Raw genomic sequence first — 24,780 nt, forward strand, 5'->3', positions numbered from 1 at the left:
TTTATCATATAATTGATGACACCAGTGTGATGAGTTGAACTTTGCAAGCTTGTTCATTACTATGGGGTATGACAAATCGCTCAACAATATAGGATTCAGGGTTTGAGATTTTGTGTTTTAATTCATGTAACATCAACACATCGAGCTGTAGCAAGTCTTTACCTGCAACAGATCTCATGAATAGTCGTCAAATGATCGAAGTGCTCTAAACACGCCTGATCAAGAAAACTTATCATAAGTCGCTGGTTTAGTCACATTGTCGTTATTATACGGACAAGTAATTGAGGGATTGTTACGTCTGTAGAGTCATCAGATTCATTTAGATATCCAGTTGCGACATGATAAACAAGACCGCCCAGTGACGAAAACCTTCGATGGACATTATCTAACATAAACAAAAATAACACCGAAGAGCTGGAATAACAATTATCTTAACAGTGACATTCTAAAATTAAAGCCGTGATTTTTTATTTCAGTATTTCTGACATTGTGATAGTCATGTGTTGTTAGTGAAAGTAATCTTGGGAGTACTCAAGTGCATATTCGATTATCTTGAGCGTAGTTTAAGTGTGTGCGAGTGAATACTTTGTTGGGTTGAGCGGACTTTTTTCAAATTGCAATCACCACCTAGCTCATATTTATATAATTATTGTGTCATTTTCTTGTAAACATAAGTTAATTTTGTGTTTTGCTAGTTTCAATTTTAAAGTTGGCCTTGTCCTTGATTTTAATATGCATGTTATTCTTTCGTTTGATATTTACTATGGTTTAGCGTTTCTGTGATTAAAAAATAGAGAATAATGTTTTTTGATGAATAATAGTTTTACATTTTTTTGTATTACATCGATTCGGGTAAAATGTTTTTAATATTTTTTACGAGTGGAAAATATCAAAGATTTGACCTCACCAGATGACATATAACTGTTATTAATCAAGAAACGAGGATTGTTCTATCTATTACATTTTTACGTCTCTGTTAAAAATTAAACTAAGCAAATATACCAGTACTTGTCTTTTAATCAGCCGCCATTTTTTCGAAAATTAACCTATGATAATCTAATAGAACACATTAAATTTTATGCTCCAACGATGAACGACGTACGCAATATTATGTTTTTGATTTGATATTTCGAAAAGAGTTTACCGCCAAAACGATATTTACACTGAAAATGCTGTACTCTTAGTGGTTAATATTGAGTGACATTATCTAAACTGATACTTTCACCACATATATTTTCACCATAAAACCTTATATTTCATTGCAAAAAATGTCATTTCCGCTAAATATATGCCAGGAATAAATTTTCAAGGTGACCGTCCTCCCTGCTTCCAACGTGGTTAAAATTTTAATGGCGGTTTCATTATACTTGCTGCATTTAGTAAGTACATTGAGCATAGGCGGATCAGCGCGTGATATTCCCTGACGTGACTCGTTTAATTTTAGTTCACTCGGTAATTTCAGTCGACTATTCTAATCCTTAGTGCCTGGAAGTCACCGTGAATATCTTTGCCGTCCACAAAGGCACGAGGCTTGTCGTAGGCCCACGTGGGTAAGGGTGACCCCGGTATATTCCATTGACTTTCGGTGCTTAATCTAACTTCTTCGCCCGATTCTTGGTTTCCCTGGGCTACAGTTCCTTCTTCTATCTTCGCATCGATATACGTGATATTTAAGAATCATATTAAGTTTGTGGTATTTTATGAAATTTTGATAAATCAATGCAAAAACGTATTCAATGAGATAAGAACAATATAAGTACTTTGGCAGCCTTAAAGATGATGCTCTACAATATCGTGTGAATGATGAGTGTAATACATTGACGTCATATCGAGATTTCAATCAAATGTATGTACAGTGTATTTTCTTAAATTGTTTTAAATACAGCATTTATTTCTATAAGAAACAACGAATATTCTTGTTCTCTAATTTATCTATGCTACGCGCCAAATATGTATTTCAACAAGAACCGTATTCGGTCTATTTTTATAGCAGATTTGGGTAGGTATACATTGTGACATCATCTTTTTTTCTCCAAAACGTATGACGTTACGCTATTCAATATTTGCATATTACAGAGTTATTGATTGTGACGTCATATGTTTGCGAGCGTAGCGTCATACTTTTCGGAGAAAACGGCGTGACTTGCGCCCACAAAATAATGACGTAACAGTCGATACCTACCCGCAAGGGAGTTAACTCTGTAATATGCAAATACGGAATAAATAACACGACTTCACGTTCAACACCACCTTAAAGGGCAGATAGATCAGATAGGTCAGAGTATTTGTACCAGTATCGAGGTATTATCATTGAAGCTAGGAAGCAGGTTATCTAGAGTTAAAGTAAATAGTCGGGCAAAGAAAACCAGTCTAAATGCGTTGATAGGCCTTCCAAAAGTTCTCACATATTAATACGACCGTCAAGTTCTGCTTACGTTCCCAGTTCTGACCACTGAAATAAAGAAAAGTTGAAACCATTGAAAGCGTGGCTGCGTGGAAATGTAACCATGGACATAGTCAGCCGGGAGGACGTTTTAGGATTCCTATACTTTAAACTAATTTCTTTGTACGCAGACAGATTTTCACGAGAGATTTTATTTTTCTATTTCATAAGAAATTATACTGGATACATTCACACCATTTTTACCGACTTTAGCCATCCTTGCCCGACTGTTCACTTTAACTATGTTGAGTAATTCAAAACTTTCTATACTTATTAGGCGATTCAGAGTTGAACATGGGCTAATGTTGTTCTTATGAATGTTAATACTTATATTGAGGAGAAAAAGATATTAAAGTATAAAAAGGTTAAGACGTGCAATCTAAATCACTTCTCTTGATAAGATAAATTTATTGAAATGAAGAGCAATAAGACTAATACCATTGGAATTAATTATAAATACTTATAGATAGTGTTTCAGGCTACCGACCTTACATTATCACTTCCTTGACCAATATTTCCGAACACTATTGAATTTATTATAGTACACGAATGGGAACAACATCAATAAGAAGGAACACTTAATGAAACAACATTGTATTGTATAATCATTCTTTAAAAGTTAAAAAAAACCATTTTCATTAAATAGGTACAGATAGCCGTGGAATTTAAAGCCCTATACTGTTGACACCTAAATGACATTATATGAAAACACAATAATACACGCAAAGCTTATTTTACACCACAGTAAGAAAATGTCTCAAGCACAAAAACTCATCAAAAGATCAAGCATGTTATCATTTCTATGTGTTTATGTTATATGTCTTATTTTTTATTATTTCTTTTCACTACATCTAACATGTCACATGACTCTAATAGGTACTCGCAGATATGCAATGCCTAGAGAGTTGTAGTCGTTTTGGAGTATACACCTTGAATTCATAGATCACATTGTTTTCTCTCTGTATAGTCCTATCCACGGCAACAGACCTGAAAAAGGAATCAAGGAAACTAAGTGTGTAAGTAAATTTGATATTACATTGCAGCTTCATGTAGAATAAGGTTTACGATTTATACTGGGATTAAAGGCTAGGAGTAACAATTCTACCGAACTATCGTAAGTACCTGATAATATTTTAACCTCCATCATTTGTTCAACTAGGCTTTGCGAAATTAATCCGAACTATCGTCAGTACCTAATAACGGTCCGACATCCATCATTATATACTAGGTTGTTTGAAATATTAATTACATCGTCGATTTATCTATGATGGTAGCTTTCTATAATTACAGTTCTAGTTGTCATGGTAACCATCCAAAATATGCTTAAAATAAACGATTGTCGAATTTTGGTCATACGATACATATTCAAGGGTATGCCCCATGATATCTAGATGAAACACTTCATTATAAAGTTTAATTTATGCATCTTTTGAATGGTTAGTAGGACATCTTCAATTAAAAATAAATACCATACAGGTTGTATGGGAGGTGTATTCAATATTTGATATTCAACAATTATATCATCAATGATAGGTTTGCATATATGGCGGATTTGTGCCTCAAAATACATACAATGCATAGTCCTTTACTATTCTATATTTAATACATATTTCGGTAGAATGCCCCAGTATGCGTTGAAGATATGAATATAATCATTTGAGTATATAATTTATGTCGTTTAGGAAATGTATGCATGTGGTTCAACACTTTACGGCAGATCATTGAGTGCATTTACAGACCCGATTAAATAATGGGATCAGCATATATATTTTTCATCAATTAAACAAACCACTTACTTATCCTCTTCAAAGTACTCTTCAAATTGAGGGAAATGTGTATCCGCTTCATGGTACCCGTGAATATGGGTAAGGTACAACTGTTCACAGCTGGTATGGCGGACAGCTTCCTGTAATAAAAAATCTCAATTTAATTAAAAAATAGACTTGCAATTCCACTCCATAACAATGTTTTATATTACATTCTCGGGTATTGGAGCGTAAAGTATCGTAATGAAGCGAATAGCAAGTCTGATTTTAATTAGATAGGATAAAACCTTGATAATGATACAGTCAGCGGCAAATTGATAACATGAACGCCGTTGTTTTCAACCAAATGATACTCGACGTTATGTTTTCGATATACTGTGTATGTCATACACGATATGGAGCCACGCCAAAACATACCTGTTGGTCGTCAATAGTACCGATCATACGATTGAGGAAGATCAAAATACAATTTGGACACACACATGTACGTTTGTAAAGTAAGTGAACCAAACTGACTTTGATATTGTTACAACCGTATCCCTTTGCGATGGCTAAGTTTGAATACTTCCAAAAATTAAATATAAGTGCTTCATAATATCAATATTTGGACTATAGAGATCTTATCTTCAGATAATTAACATTATCTGATTTAAATACAAACTTTTATTTCTCCGTTCATTTGCGGAGCTGACAACATTCAATCAGAGTTCCTGTTCGGATGACCTTAATACCACCTGTACATTGGATCAAATGAATTTTTGACAACTTGCTTCATCAATTAAAAGACCATTTCTTCCCAGCATATTTAAATGACTTCGTACACGAAACTATTTATGACAGATTTTTTCAAACTTTTTCCTCTCCTTGAATACACTTTTAAGATTGTGAGGCAGAGCGAATTGATTTGCCATTTCCAAAGGTCACCAGGATATAACCCCTAGAGAGATGTTGTCAGATCCTCTTATCAAAACTAGTTGTGATAATAATGATCTGTATTTTAATTAGATTGATAGTTTAATATCGAGAAAACAATAGATTTTACTTGATATTGATTCACAGTCACTGGTTGTTTGATGTAATGCAAATTAATATAAATATAAAACACTGCATGGGGTAAATATTGAGCTCTACAATAGTTTAAAATGTGAATAACGGAACCAGAGAATTATATTTCAACCCTTTGCAAAAATTAATAATGTTATGTAAAAGTCTAAAATCAAATATTGTACTAATTAAATTAATAAAAATAAAGAAGTTCCGAAAAAAGTAGTCGATTAAAATATGTATTGACTAAGAGTGGTATAAAACAATTGGTACATCCGTTTTATATAATGCATTTTCTTTTTATATTGTTATGAAATATTTTGTTGTACGTCTTATTTCAAAATATTGTACCAATCATATTATTTGAAATATAGAAGTGCCGTAAAAATAGCCCGAGTAAAGTAAGTATTGACTAATAGTGGTTCAAAAACAATCATCACATTCTTTTTATATACTACTTCTTCATTTGCCTTTGTGTACACCATAATCACCTGTACAACCTTATCAGTGTTGCTTTGAGGTCAGTTAAAAAAAAAAAAATAATAAGGGTCATTTTCAATTTCAACGAATTTTATTGCAAATAAGGTGCAATTGAATTTGGCACCAGATAAAGCCTATATAAGCCACCCCAAACAAATCCGATATGGTGCAATTATCAACAAAGTATTTACTATTACATCTGAATATTATTATTTACTATTACATCCTAATGCAATTATTTACTATAACATCTGAATATGGTTATTTACTTTTACATCTTAATATCATTATTTACCTTTATATCTGAATATTATTATTATTAGTGTATCTCCAATCTATCATCGTAGAAAAAATCTAATGTTTTTTTTAGTTTCAGATATGTTTTCTGAAATACATCGATATAAATATGTATTCTTTTTTCAAATTAGGGTCATGTCATTAGAAAATACTAAATCATTGTTTCAATGGCTCCCGTATATATGGGTAAGTTGTAACTGATCTCCTGAACAAAATCAAACCTGCATGTTTTTATCTCATGGCCATCTACATTAAGGTCATGTCAAATGTCAGTGATCCGACAACATCGCTATAAAGGTATTGAAATGACCCCAATATTGTTAGGGACACCTTATGACAGCTCTTGCGAAAAATTGTGAAATAACACAACAATCGTAATTAACACAATAATTTTGATAATGTTTAATGAAATGTTTGCTGTAAAGCTCACCGTCTCCCGTAATGACTTACCACATAGATGTCATGTCCTCCTAATACCCAAACAGTTTCAACTAGGTCTGTTAAAGATGTCTCGATGTACTGAAGAGCTTCGTCAAACGAGGAAACGATTTTGTGAATAAATTCGTCGTTTATGATATTACCACTGCAGTGTAAAAATGAAATTGAATAAATAAATAAAAATGCCAACATTATTATGCAATCAAGGATGAGCTTGGTTTATGATGACATAACACTCATATCTGTGCTATATCTCAATAACAATAAAGACATTCTCAAGTTAATCCGTATAACTTAATTTACTAGATTATCTCTTCCAAATAATAATAATAAAAAAACACTGACGGACTTTTTCTTTTTTTCATCGCACCATGGTATTCACCAATCAGAAATGACGTTACATATAGCTTTGTCGTTTGTTTCCATTATGGACTGTAATTTTAAGCCAATGATAATACTTCTTGCAAATAAAATTGATTATATGAATTTCGACTTGAGTAGACTATATCATTGTGCGTTGATTACTGAAATGAAAAGGCCAAGAAAGAAGGAAATTAGAATGACCTTGGATTTCGGCTAATCACAATATTGAAGACGTTCCTTGTTTTCCCTTCTGCACTAGCACACTGCCATGTGACCCGACCGCGGATGTTCACACATTTTCTGTCTGTAATATATTTGATACAAAATACATACAAAACATCAACTACTTATCAAAATATCAAAGCACACGTGTAAAAATATACATAACAAAATTTGCTTTCTTTGGTAAACGAAATAACAGAGTAAATGCTATACAATTATCGACCTATTTTCAGGTGGATACGGTGAGTAATCATCCCGGGGTTGATATCGTAGTTGACGAATTCTTTTGAGAAACGTATCGGCCAATCAAAATACAGCTAAAGCAACAGTCATATTTTAACACTTAATATTAATTATCTCTAACGTCTTTAAAAATATAAAGGTTTTCTTATGGTGATATGATGCTCTATCTTGAAAAATCCTGATTTGATTTTCTTGAAAATTGACTGAATAAAAGCAACCATGTTAATTTTCATTTAATTATTTTTTTCTATAACAAGTGACCGTTACGATTTTTATCTATTTTCATTTTATGAGAATGTTTAAGGTTAATTACACACATCTTTTTTTTAACCTCGTTTTCATCAAAACATTACAAGTATCTATGACGAGAAGAAAAGCAGTTTTACCTTGAAAAAACATGGATATATACCACATCAAATGAACAATATATATATCATAGAGCATTTAGTTCAACAATTTTATTTACAGGGCGGATTTACTTCGGACGAATACTGATTTTTCATGTATAGATTCTACTCAAATTGGAATATCAATTAGAAAAAAATGACAGGTTCAATTTCTTCGAAACTCTGCCAGAGGACGCATAACAACGTATTTACTTCATAGAACAAGTACGTAATGAATGATGAACTACGGGAACGTTTTGGAAAATGTGAGACTACGGCGTTTATTTTGGTATACAACTAATAAAGATAGTACGAGCAACTCTGCTGTAATGTTGATCCCTTACCTGGTGACGATGTGTGTGCTGTCAGATCCATAAAGTATCTATATTCATTTCTGAAATAAAAGACACCTTCTTTAACTCCAAACATGCTTAATCATAATGCCAAAGTATTTGAATTGCATCATACCTAATTTTCAAAACATTATTACTGTGCTCCCAAATGATAAGCCCTGGATGAATAATACCATCAGATTAAAAATGAGACAACGCAATAGAATATATAGAAAAGCTAAAATAATTAATACCCCCCCACTACTGGGAACGATTTCGTTATCTTAGGAATGAAACAATCGACTTGATCCGTGTGGCTAAAAAAAACTACATCAAAAAGCTTGAAAATTGTCTAAATGAAAACTCAGTCCCTCCAGACAAATGGTGGAAGATAGCAAAATCTATTACTAACTTCACTAATAAATCCTCTTCTATTCCACCTCTTGAATCTGATAATCAAACCATCAATCATCCTATTGATAAAGCAGAAATCCTGAATAATCATTTTAGTAATACTTCTACATCTTCACCAAACCTTGAATTACCTCAGTTAGCACAGCCCTATATACCTTACTCACTTACTAATATTCAAATCACTCAACAAGATGTATCTGACCAAATTAGTAATCTTAATGTAAATAAACCCCCTGGACCAGACGGTATAGTTCCTAAAATAGTAAAACATTTGTGTAACTCACTTATTCTCCCTCTCAGTCTTCTATTTAATAAAACTCTGGATTCAGGAATAATTCCAATTAGTTGGAAACAATCAAATGTAAATGCTATATATAAAGGGAATGGGTCATCTAATGATGTTCAAAATTATAGACCTATCTCGATAACCTCTTGTTTCAGTAAAATAATGGAAAAAATAGTATTTAAATATCTCTACAACTATCTTATGGACAACTCTATATTATCTAAGCATCAGTCTGGCTTCATACCAGGTGATTCCACTGTTAATCAACTATTGTTTATTTATAATGAAATTGTTAGCAATATGGACCAGGGTAAGGAACTTCGATTTATTTTTTTGTGATATAAGTAAAGCTTTTGACAGAGTATGGCATAAAGGTCTTTTACATAAACTCCAGATGTATGGAATAAATGGAAATTTACTTCTATGGTTCGACAATTACCTATCTGATAGATTACAAAGAGTGACCACAGAAGGCTACTATTCACAGTTCAAGGTTGTAAATGCTGGGGTACCCCAGGGATCAGTACTCGGGCCTCTTCTTTTCCTCCTCTACATCAACGATATCACTGATAATCTTTCAACTAATATCAAACTTTTTGCAGATGACACCTCCTTGTACGTAATTATAGATGAAAAGCCAGCACAAGCAGCTCAAGCACTAACAACTGACCTCTCTAACATTAGTGAATGGGCAAAAACATGGGACATCAAATTTAACCCTAACAAAACTAAATCAGTACTATTTTCCAGAAAACATAACAAAAACAGCCCCCCAATAAACTTCCAAAACAATCAAATTACTGACACATCTGAACACAAACACCTAGGGCTTACACTTAAGGACGATGCATCATGGAAACAACATATCCTTAACATATATGAAAAAGCATACAGTAGATTAAACATTCTTCGTTACATTAAAAATAAAGTAAATCGTCAGTCATTAATTAAAATTTACACAGCATTTATTAGGCCAATCTTAGAATACGCAGATATAATATGGGATAATTGCACACAACAATCAAAAGACCTTTTAGAATCTGTCCAATTAGAAGCAGCCAGAATTATTACAGGATTTAGGTCTGGAACATCTCACAATAAACTTTATACAGATCTTGGATGGGAAACACTATCAGTAAGAAGACACAAACACAAACTAATAATGATGTACAAAATAATGCATGGCCTATCACCACAATACTTACAAGATATCCTAAATCCTTTCAGTAACATTAACAATCAAAACAATAATGGCTATGCTCTCAGACAAACAAGAATATTTAATCCACCAATATGCAGAACTAATAATTATTTTGATAGTTTCATCCCACTAATGTGTCGCACTATAAACACTTCTGATAACAATCTCTTTAACTCTCCTTCTCTCTCAGCCTTTAAACACCAACTTAATAAAAATGTCCCAGTTGTAATTGAATCAACCCAAATTTTTAAAACAGAAGGTGATAGAAGAGCTAATATTATTCTTTGTCAACTTAGAAATTTGTGTAGTAATCTTAATTCCCACCTATATACTGACCATCTATCTGATGATACATCTTGTGCTTGTTCTTTTGAAAGAAACTATATCCCACTATTTTCTCGAATGTCCTTTATATGACCAACATAGACTTTCCCTGTTCACCTCCATTAGTAGTTATGCAAATCATAACCATATTGATATCAATATTCTTCTTCAAGGCTGTCCTGACTGTGATAAAACTATAAACAGACAGTTACTTCACGATGTTCATCTATATATAGGTAAATCTAGACGTTTTAATCTCTATATGATTTAAATTAGCCATGACATAAGTTTTTGACATAAGTTTTTGAAATAAGCTTTTGAAATTTAAAGATTCTCTTTAAAAAAAAAACAAAAAAAAACCAAAACAACCCAACAACATTTGAATAACGTTGTATAAATTCTACTCTAATTATCCTCTGATAAAGATATACTTGGAGTATTTTGTTGAGCATGGTTGTTTTAATACGATTACTTTGTTTTATTCTATATACAGCATACACTTATCTTATTAAAAGAATATACATGTATATTTTCAATTATTTTCAGGAAATTTAACAGTATTGAGAGCAATGACAAGTGTATATACACATGGACTGTTGGTCATTGTCTGTCAATATCTGAGCAACATTTGGTCTAATTAGTAATATAACATGTTCTTGTATTAAAATAATAGCTGTATTTGTATTATGTGTGTTGTGTGAATGGAGTATGCAAAAGAGTTATCTCCCTTTATCTGTTGTAAAATTTCATTTCAAAACTTAAATATAATATCTATAATTGATGTAAGTTTAAACTATTACTTTTGCCACCATTGGAGAGAATTTATATAGGCTTTGCCTGTTATTTAATCCATTTGACTTGTAACATCTTTGTCAATAAAATTTGTTGAAATGAAAAAATACCTAATTTTCATGACGTTATCACACGTGTGAAGATTATGATTTATGATGGTAACACATACTTAACCTTTACTTGAAGCTTTGATATCGGGAAATTGATCTCAAATGATTGATATACATCTTGAAATCTTCAAAGACATAAGCTTAACTGTTTTTAATTTCGTTGCATACGTGAAAAAAGGTTACGTTTGAATAAATGTCTAACTTTATTTTTAACAAAAAAAAAAAGAAAGAAAAAATAAATAAATAAAAGCAAGACAGTAAGAATAACAAATACAATGTAACTTACTCTACTTTCCTTCATTTTAACGATGAATTCTGTCAGGCCAGTAGTTGTAACGACATGTCTAGTTAAAAATATGTCGGCTGTTTCACATCATGAATAGATTATAGTACTCGATAAGTGTGTAATGCAATATAATACGGATGGTAGAATGAGAAATGGAAAAGGACAATGTCGTTCATCAGTGAGATGAGAGTGTACAATAATTAATTCAAGCGATCGTACAGAAGATAAGGTTGGCACTTCCTGTGCTTAGTACGATATGACTATATCAAACTGAATTATGATCACTCATCGTATCAAAGTATTATGGTTTTGAATGACCAGTTTACAAACATATAGAAACCCTGTTTTAATATCGACTTACGGTAAATGTGGCCATGGTAATCTATTGTTAAATCCAATTCCTCTGTTAGACTCGCACATGGCCGCCATTATCTTAAAATTCATCTTATGTAACTTGTGATCTTACCTGTACCCAACAGGTTTTGCCGACTAACGACAGAACAGTACTCAGTGGAAGTATCTAAATTAGGTTTATATATGCACACATGTGTTCCATACATACATCTGTTGTTCTGATGACATGAGAGATATGTAGCAAATTAATCTAAAGAGAGGTAGTTATCCGATTATGCTCGTCACGTGTGACTGTGGCATATCAGTATTCCCTGACATATACTAACTAGGATTTCATTACATGCGGGACTCCTCCTGTAATGTTATCTTATATTGTATTGGTGTGTCACTCATGAGCCCTAAGGCTTCACATAGTAAACCAATGAGCCTTGAACTCAGGCAATATTTTCAGATATATTGCTTACAAATGAATGAGATTGAATTTCACATTATCCACGAAAAAAAAAAAAAAAAAAAAAAAAAAAAAAAAAAAAAAAACCGCAAAGATAAATTGCATTTTAATTCTGTAAAACTATTTGGGCTGCGAAATTAATTTTGTTTTTCATGTTTAATGATTTTCCACAGCTATTAAATGTGTGTACATTTGTAAAAGGAGCAGGTGGATTTGGTTTGTACATACTGTTAAATCGATCCTTGTCACTCAGCTGATGGAAAATGTATCCTTAGCTCAGACAGTTAAGCCGTAACATTTTACATCGAAGACCCGGTTTCTATGTCGGGCAATCGAGAGGAATCACTTATATGTTCCCCTGTTCTTCTAAATTTGCACCCAACTAAAATATTCACGGTGGTTGTATCAGGATCTCGTATGTCTCTGCGTGGGGGAAGACTTTGAAAAAGGAGAGAGGATTGTTGCGGGATAGAACTGGGTCGATCATCGGTGACGAAATAGCTCACTTGGTATGGCACTGGGCCCAGGGTTCGAATCTTGGTCCGGCCGCTACATTTCCGCCTCTCCTATTACATATTATTGAATTCAGTCTTTCTCGATGAAGTTAAAATCTCGAAAAAATTCACAAATAATAAACCTACTAAAATCATTCTCAGAGACTACCGTTCTTAAACAAAACGTTGGGTACTTTTCTTACTCAAGTCTAGCTGCAATAAGACGATGAACTTATCAAAGGTCAATGTTTGGAGAGGCCCACCAGAGGCGTGTTCAGGATGGCTAGCGCTCGCGAGCGTAAGCGGGCGCTCGCGAGCGTAAGCGGGCGCTCGCTTCTGTGCAAGTGATTTTCCAGTCTACCTTGGTAGTGGTTGACCAAATCAAATAAAAAAAGAAATAAAAGTAACTAAAACCATCACCGGAGCTTAATTAGAAATAAACACATTTCGGTCAAACCTAAATTACTGTATTATAACTAAGTATTATTATTCGTGTTATTCTAACGAATTGCAGAAATAAACACTAGAAATAACCATAAACATTCGATTAAAGTTAAATTACTGAAAAGTATCTTTTTTTTCTTTTTTTTGGTGCTATATGATATAACATCTTGACTATATTTGTTGCGAGTAATACAACAGTTCTACACCATGGTCACTTTATCGACGAAGTTTGTAAATAATCCAGAAACGTAAGAACACGTGATTGTAACGTATGCGTCACTTCCTTTGAAGTCTTTGAAAGTCACGTGACGGTCGGTAGTTTGTACAAGACGCATCAGGTCCGAAAAGCCTGGGTCAGTACCAACTGTCACTGTGTATCTTGGTAGAAGTTCTGCATGAACATTGAAGACACCATTCCAGGTAAGGACGATAGCATCATCAACTCTAGAAAGTGATGGATTGAATCCTGGAACAGCAATAAAAATCAACTGTAGCTTGACTCTTTCATATGGAAAGGATTACAAATATGAATATTGATTAAGTAATATAATTTCAAACAGATTCGATGCAAACGGGGAGCTCCGATAGTGACTTATTTCTAATTGTATCATTGTGCAAGCAAATTGTATGTTGATGCGACAAATATCTATATAAAAACTGTAAAAAAATAATTGTAACTTTCAACAATTTGTAGATCAATTAAAGGTTCTAAGTGATGTGAAAAAAAGAAAACATTTAAAGAATTTCGTTGCAGAAGCCACTAAATAATAAGTATTTTTTTTAAAAGCAGAACGATAGGAAATGCAATACAAAAAAATCCATTTTTTGCGTTTGCTTTCCAATGTTGACTAATTATTCTTTTACCTGTAAGAGTTGGTGGTGTCCTCGCAATCAGAAAGGTTCCATTAACTAGTTGGCAGAACATATTATCCTGACCACACGCCTGAATCTCCATCTTGATCAAGCAGGGCATGGTCTAACGAAGCATAATTCCGTAGCTCAGTGTTTTTCCCATTGCGTTAAAGACTTGCAACTCGACGGATTCTGTAAGAATAGCCATTTATTCCTGAAGTGTCATTGGAAATTTCCCAGGAAAACATAACCCCGGAAGATGTTTGAATTACCGGAAGTCCAGAAAATGTTGCCAGAACGGTGTCAAATGAAATCATTGCATCGCTGACATTGGGAGCAAATAAAGTAACAGTTTCAGGCCCTAATAAGGTGGACTTTTGTGGATTCGCAATATTAAAACATGTGCTACGTGCAGAGATATCAATGCCATGGTCTATCACCAGAAACGGTGTCTCGACTTATGTTTCGCTGTCACCATAGTGTAACATCCGCATTGTTTTTACCTGTAATATATTACAAAATACGTGTGATTCATCTGAAGCACTCCAAATCTTCTGTTGTAAGTAAATGCATGAATATCAGTCCATTTCAAGATTTACATTACAGAACATTTTACATTTAATTAATGCAAGAAATTTGAACTAAATGAGAAATACTCGAGTAAGAAAATGTACTTACTATCTCACAAGAACAGTCAACTTCAGAACTTTCATCTTCAGTGACCTCCCAACTGACCTTGACTTTGGTTAGAATTCGATCTCCAAAATCTTTGTAGGTTATGCTCATATATGCGTTTGCTATGGATGGTGGTGTGTAGTCCATCAGCAGAGAGCTTGAGTAAAAGTGACTCCACGTGCCGGCTTGGTTTACTGCAGTAACTGTAACGTGTTCATTTTGTCCATGAGGTGCCTCAACCGGTAGCAGTACACTATAGGACGTGGAGACACGTTTAAGCGGATGTAATTGGAACCAACCTTTCGATGTTCCTGCCCCAACATAGATCTCTCTCATTCCACTCTCCAGGTCCATGATACCAGTATTGATGTTGAGTTCTGTGAGCGTCACCTGGTGGACTACGACAACATCATCCATAAGACCTGTTTCTGTGATTCTGTTGGATACTGACAAGATGATATCTACTGACATCGCTTTCATATATAACAATGAATAAGATAAAACTAATTTTCAATTCGATTTTTCTGAGACTTTCATTGAAACTAATTTTCTAGTTTTCCTGTATACAACAGCTGGTTAGTGAGATTGATATATTCCATATATTGTGTCTTTCTTCCCTATACAAAGTATGACATGCTTTGATTCGATTCGCTGTTGATGCAGGACGACGTTACCTGTTCTGAACCTGACGAAGAATTTTTATTTAACTTAGTGATAGCTTTAGCTTCTTAGATATCAAAACCAATAAAGTATCCCCATGAAAGAAAGCTATTCCGTTTACTAGTTACTAGAATGTAAAAGGTCTAACTGGCTTACTGACTTGGTCCACGACAAACACATTAGTAACAATATACTACTAGCATTTATACAGATATTACATTTGAAGTTTTCACCCCTTTTTTTGTTCCGGTGAAGGACAATGGTTTGACGTCATCCAGGAGAGGGTCTGTCCCCAGTCCCGCCGAGTAATACTTTATACCCGAGTGGGGGGTCACTAAAACCAGACCAGAGACAGCCAGTGTGTGTTGTGTTTGGTTGAAAGTCGACGTCCACCTAGAATTAATTTTTCATTTAAATATTGATAAGAACGAAGTTGAAAGTCGATCTAGATACATTTTTTTCCAAAAAACTGATGCAAGGGTCATTATTCAAAAGAAAATCATGAATTTAGAATCTTTAACTTTTGGTTACATTTATACAATGTTCTGAGTGTGAAATAACACGGCGTATTTTGGTAGAGATAATCTTGGTTTTTTTGCGTATAACGAGCATTCCAATTGGTTTATACCTTTTGATCAGCCTATTAAGGAACAAATGGCGTCGTAGTTATGATTGAACTAGACGATTTCTTAGGAGCAAAGAGTCCTAAAATAAATTCGAAATTTTGAAACTTTGAAATGTTTAATTGAAAAGAACTTTTAGAGTAATGGAGATATAATAGAAACATTTGAGTGTACTGTCACCATAAACCGCTTGTCATGTATTTACAGAACATACAAATCTATTCAAGCTATTCCTTAAGTAATTGAAATTGGACATTAGTTATCAATTGCTTTCATTACCATTTATGGACTTTATACAAATAACGGTGAAAGCTATTTACGTGTGCGCCTCAATGAATTCATCAGATTTATAGTTGCGTCGACAAACAAGCAGAATACCTGTCTTTTTTATCAAAGAAGTTTAATACAAACAAATGTTGACAGTGTATGCGCATAAACCCTATCTAGATATCTCTTTGATCTTTAGATTAAGGTCACAGCAGGTGGAAATCGGAATGTTTGTGTTTTCTGATATCGTTCATGAAATGTAACTTTCAAAAAATGAAAATGATGGTGTTTAATTTTTGTTATATCGTTTACAACATGTCACTTTCCAGCAATAAAGCGGCCTGTTTGGAAACAATAAAACAAACATATTGCCATGAATGTGCATACACAATAACTAATGACGTTTGCAATAAAAGACGGAAACTTCTGGTTATTTACCTTTATTCGTTGTTATCACAAATATATCAATGCTTATTGTTCCCCCAGTAAGTGTTTTATTTTGATAACAGGGGAAATTCTATATAACATGTAGACTAACCCAGATGTTAATATATTTACCTCCAGAAGACCATCCCTGACAATTCCCTCTACCGGAGCGGATCTGTCCACCACAAACTCATCAGAAGCAGTCACGGACGACAGCCCTGCTCCATTCGTCACCTTTAACAAACAGATATCAACTTACTCATTGAACACTGTGTCATTCATTTTAAAAGAGGAGAATAAAATAAACACGTATGTTAGTGAAAAAATGTATTTAAACATTAGACCCTGTTTAAACAAGGGATATTTTGTATGCCTATAATTATATCACTGCCTATGTGTACTTGGATATAAAATTGTATATATCGGGCAAATATTATGTATAACTGTGTAAGTGCACCTATAAACTGATATATAGGAATGCAAAATATCACTTAAATAGTGGCTAAGTAAATCAACAGAACATAATCAATGATGTAGATATTCTTAGACACGTTTAAGCAACAGAAGCAGTAAAAAGATTTAAATACAAGTTACTCACAAGCAGGATAACATAATATCTGTGGCCATCATGTAGAGTCTCGAGATCGGACAAAGAAGTAAATTCTCCAGAACCATTCTGATAGTCGATTACATCAACCTGATCTTTAGACGATCCTACACCCAGACGAGTTTTAGAAATTCCACTCTCGTTATCTCGAACTCCGGTCCAGTGGATGGTGATCTCCTCAGACACGATGTCTGAGGGTTTTAAATAGGTCCCGACCGATATGGAACCGGTAACTGGGGGAGTGTTATCAAACATTACTCCGTTCGACACGGCGGTGGTATGATGGAAAACGTGGTCAAATGCTTAAATGAAATTCGAAACTCATTACAATAGGTGAGCGTGTTTGAATATTGAAATATTACGATATGGTTATGATTTTTTGACATGTCGTTAGCAAGAAAGGTTCGATGATAAAGAATGATTGCATAAAAATAAACATATATGAATATATGTCAAAATTCATCTATGGGAAAATTACAAAAACAAAATAAGTAATTAATGAAATAAAATTTAGTTTTTGACCTACTGAATTCAAAACAAAGTGCACAAGTTGTGCTTAGCTATCAATACTTATATGTGGAATGCAAAATATCACTTACAACGTGTGCGTAAGGATTACTTCCTAGGAGTACAAACGTCATCATATGAAGAAACATAATCAATGATGTAGATATTCTTAGACACGTTTAAGCAGCAAAAGCAGTAAAAAGATTTAAATGCAAGTTACTTACAAGCAGGATAACATAATATCTGTGGCCATCATGTAGAGTCTCGAGATCGGACAAAGAAGTAAATTCTCCAGAACCATTCTGATAGTCGATTACATCAACCTGATCTTTAGACGATCCTACACCCAGACGAGTTTTAGAAATTCCACTCTCGTTATCTCGAACTCCGGTCCAGTGGATGGTGATCTCCTCAGACACGATGTCTGAGGGTTTTAAATAGGTCCCGACCGATATGAACCGGTAACTGGGGGAGTGTTATCAAACATTACTCCGTTCGACACGGCGGTGGTATGATGGAAAACGTGGTCAAATGCTTAAATGAAATTCGAAACTCATTACAATAGGTGAGCGTGTTTGAATATTGAAATATTACGATATGGTTATGATTTTTTGACATGTCGTTAGCAAGAAAGGTTCGATGATAAAGAATGATTGCAAAAAATAAACATATATGAATATATGTCAAAATTCATCTATGGGAAAATTACAAAAACAAAATAAGTAATTAATGAAATAAAATTTAGTTTTTGCTACTGAATTCAAAACAAGGCGATACTGATTTTTTTACAAACACAAGTTGTGCTTAGCTATCAATACTTAGATTGTGGAAGCGACATGCGTCAAGACTACTTACCTGTAACTGTGGCGTAGTACGTCACTCCCGGAGTAAGTGTCGGGTTTTGGACTCTAGCGGAGTGATAGAAACCGACGTCTGTTTCAGGTACAACGTCCTGTGCGTACGGATTACTTCCTAGGAGTACAAACGTCATCATATGATTTAAGACAACAAAACAGTCCTGTCATGGTATGGTTATAAACGCTAACAAGATATACTGATGCTACATACTCATGTAGCGTCTATGGCCAGAATCGAACTGTAAATTACCATAACTGCATGTGTTAAATAATAATTAGGCGGTAAAATGTAAAGGGTAAAAAAAAATTATGGCCAATTCCATTGTTTATATCAGATACTATAAAATATGTTTAAATTAAAGTCATTTTTGTGTTCTCTTTCGACGAACAAGCGATTATTTTCTAACAAAAAGGACATTTGATAACAAAAAGGACATTTGATAACATGAGGAAATACCAACAACGATTCCATAATATCGCCAATATCCTTTGACCTACCGACGGAATATGTAAACCTTGTTATCGATGATGGATATCCCAAAGTTCTGTAACAGTCGAAATCCTGGAATCCGTCCCAATGTATTATAAGACTTGACGCCTGAGTGATGAAGCCATTATCGGATGTGAATATGACATCGCCGACAGCAGGTGGGGTTATATCAACTACAAACCCGTTCCCACACGTTTGTACAGACGGTATACCATCCTCAACTATTGTGGTGACGGCGCATATATAGTAAACAATCTCAACATCTAGATGGATTCCCTGGAAGGCAGATAATCCCCCGATAGTTTCTACAGTCGCTACACAATCAGGGTTTTCCTCGCCTGGCTGGGTGAAATTGTACGTGTTCCTCAGAAGATACCACGTGATTGCTCTGTCGCCCATTCCAAGAATAACTCCGCAAGGTCGGAAAGACTTACCAGTGAAGTCAAGTTCTGATCCGTGAAGCCAGGAAAGCTTGTCCCCGATGTTAGAGGCGTAGAACAATTCTTTGTTATGTCTCATGTCGCCTGAGTCAGTATCTACCTCGTAGAGTTGGTGTTTATCAAACACGTTAGGATCCTCCGTTACAATGAGGGGACCACACCTGCTCCACCAGGAATCCTTCAGGACAAAAAACTTCGACACAAGTCTGCATCTCCACATGTGGGTACAGGGCCAGCTTCTGGCATGTCGATAACTAAAACAAAGAAATATTTATTCTAAGGTTTATCTAAATGTGACAGTCTTAACTTTTAAAATCAAATTGGTTACTAGATAAATATAAATATGCCAGAAACGCGAGGCAATTTCATGAGATGTAAAAATATCTTCTTTTGATTTTTTGTTCGAGACATATGTAGATGATGTTTAGCTGACATGATTTCATTCTTACTTGACATTTTTGCAGGCGTCTAAAATAATTGCTCGGGTTAATTAATATGCGATATTGATACGTATGATAACATAAGTATAAAATAGACCTTTAACATACCTCTATTGTAGTGCTATTGGATTCAATGATGTACACATTTCAATTAGTTAACTGTATCTTCAAATTTTTGTCCCGGAAAATTCCCCAACGAGTAGCAACACTTTTGTCCATTCCCCCGGATACACTATTAGAACACTGCAGGTCTGCTATTGTGAGTTGTATGTCTGAACATTCAGGTCCAGTTCTATTCATCCAAGATGACATAGAGAAGCTTTCGTAAAGATGATCAATTAATGCAAATCGTTTTTACCCAATAGAAACATGTATACTCTACGCACTGTCTCAAAGCAAAGAAATAGCGACCTTTAACCAGATTGACAGTACCAATTGAAAAACTATTCAAGTGTCTGGATACTGTTGAGAAGTCAATTACTAACGGCTTTCCTGCTCCTTCCGCTAGCGATAGAAACTCTACTTCATAATGGGAAACATAGCTATTAAGTTTCCCTTGGTCCCACTACAAAAATGCTATGTCACGACGGATTTGACTATCAAAATCAGGGACGCAGTTCAGGATATGTAAGCTGAACGACCTGTTCGTATCTGAAGCAACATTAAATTGTGGCTTCGCGGTAAGTGGAAGGAACTGATAATAATTAACCAAATCGATGGTCGTATGAACCGTGACTATGGCCTCGTCACTTTCTAAAGTTAAACTGGCATTCGACACCAGCGAATAGGTATGACCGATATGGAGGTTTATTTTACTGGGAGTGTATATATTCACGGTGCCAAATTTTCGTTCGACCGGGGTTCCAATTTTTCCAGTGCAGCCGTTTCCATCAAACCACGTTGAAATGTCATAACGTCCATTGGATTAATAATTGTGAATCCGTCTGATATCGCGTCTGTTGAACCTCCCGAGGTAATAGCACGCACGGTAACAAAATAGCGACGGTAATGTGAAAGGTTTGTTGCATTTTCACAATACAATTTCCTATTCGGAACTTCATGGAAAGGGATTGTATCATCTGTTCCTGGAACCTCTCCTATACCAAGTTCGTGGGTCATATCGCCGACATGTGAAACACCTTCCCACGTGACACAAAATTCCTCGAGCGAGACTGAAACATCGATGTCCTGTCTACCATCTACGTATCCACCATCATTACGTATGACGTCATATACAACGCCGTGGCCAGGGGGATTCTGGGAAGGCAAACTAAAGTTGTTTGTGTTTACTGTACAGTGATACCCTGCATGGTTAAAGACGTGAAGCTGGATGGTAAATGTGAGATGTAAGTCTGAATCATAAACGTGTAATTGGAGTAAGGGAATATTTAAACATATCTGTCCTTTTACAACACATGTATCAGCATCTGGGTCATCCATTTGCTTGAACAACGAGACGTACTGTCCTTGTCGACCTGGCACAAAATTATCATAATCAGTTTTCAAAATATACACATTTTTTCCCAAATCCGCCTGATATATATATTGATTTCGTCCGTGTAATAATTTTGTATATATCACTAGTGTAATATAATCTGGTGCGCTTTTCATTTTCATAACTTGTAGTCAGCAAAACATGGCGTGAAGATAGAATTTGAGGACGCAGTAACAAAATGGCGATATTTTAAAATATAGGTTATTATGCAAGAAAGATCATTTCCAATAAATATATAAAATGAAGTCATATGCGATCCTATAAATATGAATAATATTTAAAGTCATTTACTGATTTATAAATGTGCTTGGATATCATGCTTAATCAATCCTGTTAGCAATATATACTATATATTCCTAAGATAATTTATTACATTTTAGTCCATGCAATTGACTTATAACCCATGGATCCACGAGTCGATTCTGAGAGGAAGAAGCTATTTGAATTTACTTTAAATAAGTATGTTATTTAATTTTATGTATGAGACTCAATCACAGGATAAAATAATTATCGTATGTCGTAGCATTGAATCCGAGTAGTATAAGGTCAAATTTAATATCATGCAAATAAATTACTAAATTTTATTGTTGAGAGTGTACTTACCAACCCGGTATAAAAATGTAGATATTGATTCTTTTTGCTCCTCGTCAGCGATAGCTCCTTCACTCCAGTGAATATACAAGGAACCGTTTTGTGTAAGGACAGGTAGGGAGGGTGGACAGACCGGAGGAGTTTCGTCTACAATAACAGGACCGATAGTCGCTGTAGATGTTAGGACAGCGCTGTTTGTTATTTTAACAAATATGTATATCTCATCCCCGTCACTAAGACCTACGTGCCTTGATTTGTAATAGTCGGTATGTGACGATATGTGATAGTCAATCAGATCCGCAGACAAACTGCTGTCTTCTGTGGAACCAACGGCTATGTAAACGTCACGAATCTGACTTCCCGTATCAATGGCGTTCCATTGAAGATCGATGAGGTCAATTTGAAGGTAGATAGTACCATGACCGTCACTGATGGAGCAAGATTTAGTTTGTGATGGCTGGAGACCTTATGCTGGTAACAGAGACAGGAACTCGTTTACGGTTGTGTTTCTACACGTTCATCAAAATGGCCATCACTGACCTTGCACTTTGTCAGATTCCTCGTTATGTACCACGCTGTTCCCTCAGAGCACACCATACACTCAGTGGAAGTCGCACTTTTCAGAGTAACATTGATGATGAGGGGAGGAGTCTTGAATAACACTATTCCATCTGAACACACAGGATATGACGACTCCATAGCATTATTATACGCCACAACTGTTACAAAGTACTGTCCCTCCACGGCTAGTGTAACGCGAGCGGACTGAAAAGTAGATGTTTCATCATGTAAGGTAACATCGCTGTTATTAATACCCCCGAACGCGTCTTTGTCCAGACAGGAGTTACCTACCCCAACTTTGTAGGAGTGAATGCCACTCTCATGGTCAATAAACCCGTCCCAGTGTACCGTAACCGTCTCTTCACTAGTGTAGTCGATATCCTCCCCTACGACCGAACCCTCGCTAACCACACCCACCGCCGGCGGAGAGTCGTCAGCTAAACCCTCTTTGTTTTCCACAAAGGAAAGTCTGGCTTCATTCGTCACCGACGAGGTGAAGTGGTACACACAGTTGTGGTTTCCGTTGTGAGTATTAAGATGCACCAGCGAATTGAGGCTCAATGAGAAGTTATAATAAGCACATACACCGACAGATGGGCAGTAGCAGTTTGAATGTTCTGGACAGGATTCCTGTAAACAGTAATGATTGACACCATTGTTTAAGCCACAAAGGAAAGGACTATGTATGGTTTGAGCACTTTTTGGCCCTCAAAAACATACATTTTTCAAAACAGTTGTAAATGATTACTTTGTTTTATTTGAAATATTCAGTACATCCCTGATTTAACTATAATGTCCACTGTTCTAATTTTACAGCTGTAGTTGCGATGGTAACCATCCACAATATGCATAAATTATGAAAACGTGGAACTTTTGACAAAGTTTTTATCTGTGAAACTATAGACCGCAACCTTAAACAGTTTGTTTTAAAATCGCCAAAATTGTCGAAATTTCCACAATTTCATAATTGTTGCAGACATTGTACTTCGAGTGGTAACCATTGCAACTGAAGCTTCAAATTCAGAAAAAAATATCATTACAATTAAATTAACGTCTGATGAATTGTTGTCGTGTGTATGCCATATATTTGTGTGTAAAATACATCAAGCTACAAACATGTAAATACAGGCAGAGATCCGTCATAAATCGACCTTCGAGTATTTTTGTTTGTTTGTTTATTTCTGACGTTACGTCATGGATATTTGACGTCATAGGACGTCCAATGATACTACTCAAAATTACCTTACATAGCACCAAGTTGATTAAACCAGGCACTGTGTAGCGGTAATACAAATATTGAATTAAGAAATCAAAAACTTGTTAGTCTTGTGTTTGTGAATCTGTTTTTATAAAACAATGTCTTTATTTGTTTCTACATAGCGGAATTTCTTTACTTATATTCGGTCCTAGACGAGCAACTCCCAAAGAACCATTTCCAATATCGTGTCCTCCAAACGTTGTACCAAGTGACCAGTCCACAGAGTATAAGCCACTGTGTATATCCAGCGCATTAAACTTGAGAATCATCTTTGACAGATCAGAACTGTTGTGAACATTTAACAATTTATATCCGTCCTTCTCAAGTCCAATATCGAATATCTCAGGTTCGCTCGAGTCTACGTGAGTGTATACATGTTCACTAAATGTATGGTTCATGATATCTTTAGCCACAATGTCAAACCAATAGATTTCTCCGTCTTGTAATGGCGGAGACAAACACATGGTGGTATAATTTGAAAGTGAAAAGTAGAATTCAGTTATTCCATCAACGTTCTCTGTTCCGGAAACTGGTAGAATTCCTGATATCTGTTCATATATACCGATAAACTGTCCGTGGTAATCTGGTTTTATAGGTCGTAGTAAGACTTTTAACTTTTCATTGTAATACCTGTCCTTCCATGAATAACAAAGATCACCATGATTGGTTTGCCACTTGTATCCGGTACTTGCCACTGCTGTCGTAGAGTACAAATGATTGTCTTCTCTAATGAGTTTTTCTGGCGAATTATCAAATATTACAAATCGTCTGGCGTGTTTCACGTTAATGGCGATATCTTTCACGTCTAAGACGATTCCGTACATCGCATGATTAGGTAAGTTATCTGGAATCCAAATTTAA

At 34.9% G+C, this 24,780-nt stretch overlaps 3 protein-coding genes across 7 annotated transcripts; all 3 read right to left on the minus strand.

The window, feature by feature from the left end:
* Positions 1–2,917: 2,917 nt before the first annotated feature.
* On the minus strand, positions 2,918–15,128 carry LOC138332190 (dihydrofolate reductase-like). 2 transcript variants are annotated; one of them, XM_069280194.1, is made up of 6 exons: positions 14,997–15,128; positions 8,027–8,076; positions 7,033–7,135; positions 6,481–6,613; positions 4,240–4,349; positions 2,918–3,430 (listed from the first exon to the last, which is right to left on the minus strand). In XM_069280194.1, the coding sequence occupies exons 2-6, from the start codon at positions 8,055–8,057 to the stop codon at positions 3,313–3,315; spliced, it is 495 nt and encodes a 164-aa protein (XP_069136295.1). In that variant the 5' UTR covers positions 8,058–8,076; positions 14,997–15,128; the 3' UTR covers positions 2,918–3,312. The 2 variants fall into 2 exon arrangements, with proteins under 2 accessions (XP_069136295.1, XP_069136294.1); XM_069280193.1 differs by lacking the exon at positions 14,997–15,128 and adding an exon at positions 11,142–11,360 and having other exon boundaries at positions 8,027–8,150.
* On the minus strand, positions 13,178–23,284 carry LOC138332189 (uncharacterized). Of its 4 annotated transcripts, XM_069280190.1 has the most exons (10): positions 22,113–23,283; positions 20,123–21,489; positions 19,143–19,828; positions 18,643–18,759; positions 17,272–17,582; positions 16,806–16,907; positions 15,576–15,750; positions 14,701–15,143; positions 14,035–14,525; positions 13,178–13,636 (listed from the first exon to the last, which is right to left on the minus strand). In XM_069280190.1, the coding sequence occupies exons 3-7, from the start codon at positions 19,792–19,794 to the stop codon at positions 15,628–15,630; spliced, it is 1,305 nt and encodes a 434-aa protein (XP_069136291.1). In that variant the 5' UTR covers positions 19,795–19,828; positions 20,123–21,489; positions 22,113–23,283; the 3' UTR covers positions 13,178–13,636; positions 14,035–14,525; positions 14,701–15,143; positions 15,576–15,627. The 4 variants fall into 4 exon arrangements, with proteins under 4 accessions (XP_069136291.1, XP_069136292.1, XP_069136289.1 ...); XM_069280191.1 differs by having other exon boundaries at positions 14,701–15,750; positions 19,569–19,828; positions 22,113–23,284; XM_069280188.1 differs by having other exon boundaries at positions 14,701–15,750; positions 22,113–23,282.
* Positions 20,846–24,743, minus strand: LOC138330732 (uncharacterized). Its single transcript, XM_069278256.1, has 4 exons — positions 24,056–24,743; positions 22,672–23,368; positions 22,113–22,528; positions 20,846–21,489 (listed from the first exon to the last, which is right to left on the minus strand). The coding sequence occupies exons 1-4, from the start codon at positions 24,741–24,743 to the stop codon at positions 20,846–20,848; spliced, it is 2,445 nt and encodes an 814-aa protein (XP_069134357.1).
* Positions 24,744–24,780: the final 37 nt, after the last annotated feature.

This window comes from Argopecten irradians, chromosome 9 (genome assembly GCF_041381155.1).
Source record: "Argopecten irradians isolate NY chromosome 9, Ai_NY, whole genome shotgun sequence".
Classification (NCBI taxonomy): domain Eukaryota; kingdom Metazoa; phylum Mollusca; class Bivalvia; order Pectinida; family Pectinidae; genus Argopecten; species Argopecten irradians.

Excerpts from the sequence above, each read along its gene's own strand:
- LOC138332190 (XM_069280193.1), bottom strand. The coding sequence starts at position 8,111 with ATGTTTGGAGTTAAAGAAGGTGTCTTTTATTTCAGAAATGAATATAGA. Across the intron at positions 6,614-7,032 it reads GTGATTAGCCGAAATCCAAG|TGGTAATATCATAAACGACG; the intron begins GTCATTCTAATT and ends TTTACACTGCAG. Across the intron at positions 4,350-6,480 it reads GAGGACATGACATCTATGTG|GAAGCTGTCCGCCATACCAG; the intron begins GTAAGTCATTAC and ends TTTTTATTACAG.
- LOC138332189 (XM_069280190.1), bottom strand. The coding sequence starts at position 19,794 with ATGTGGAGATGCAGACTTGTGTCGAAGTTTTTTGTCCTGAAGGATTCC. Across the intron at positions 18,760-19,142 it reads AAGGTTTACATATTCCGTCG|GAAGTAATCCGTACGCACAG; the intron begins GTAGGTCAAAGG and ends TTGTACTCCTAG. Across the intron at positions 17,583-18,642 it reads GTACTACGCCACAGTTACAG|CATTTGACCACGTTTTCCAT; the intron begins GTAAGTAGTCTT and ends ATTTCATTTAAG.
- LOC138330732 (XM_069278256.1), bottom strand. The coding sequence starts at position 24,743 with ATGTACGGAATCGTCTTAGACGTGAAAGATATCGCCATTAACGTGAAA. Across the intron at positions 22,529-22,671 it reads TGCTCTGAGGGAACAGCGTG|TGACGGTCATGGTACTATCT; the intron begins GTACATAACGAG and ends TTGCTCCATCAG. Across the intron at positions 21,490-22,112 it reads TACATTTTTATACCGGGTTG|GTCGACAAGGACAGTACGTC; the intron begins GTAAGTACACTC and ends ATTTTGTGCCAG.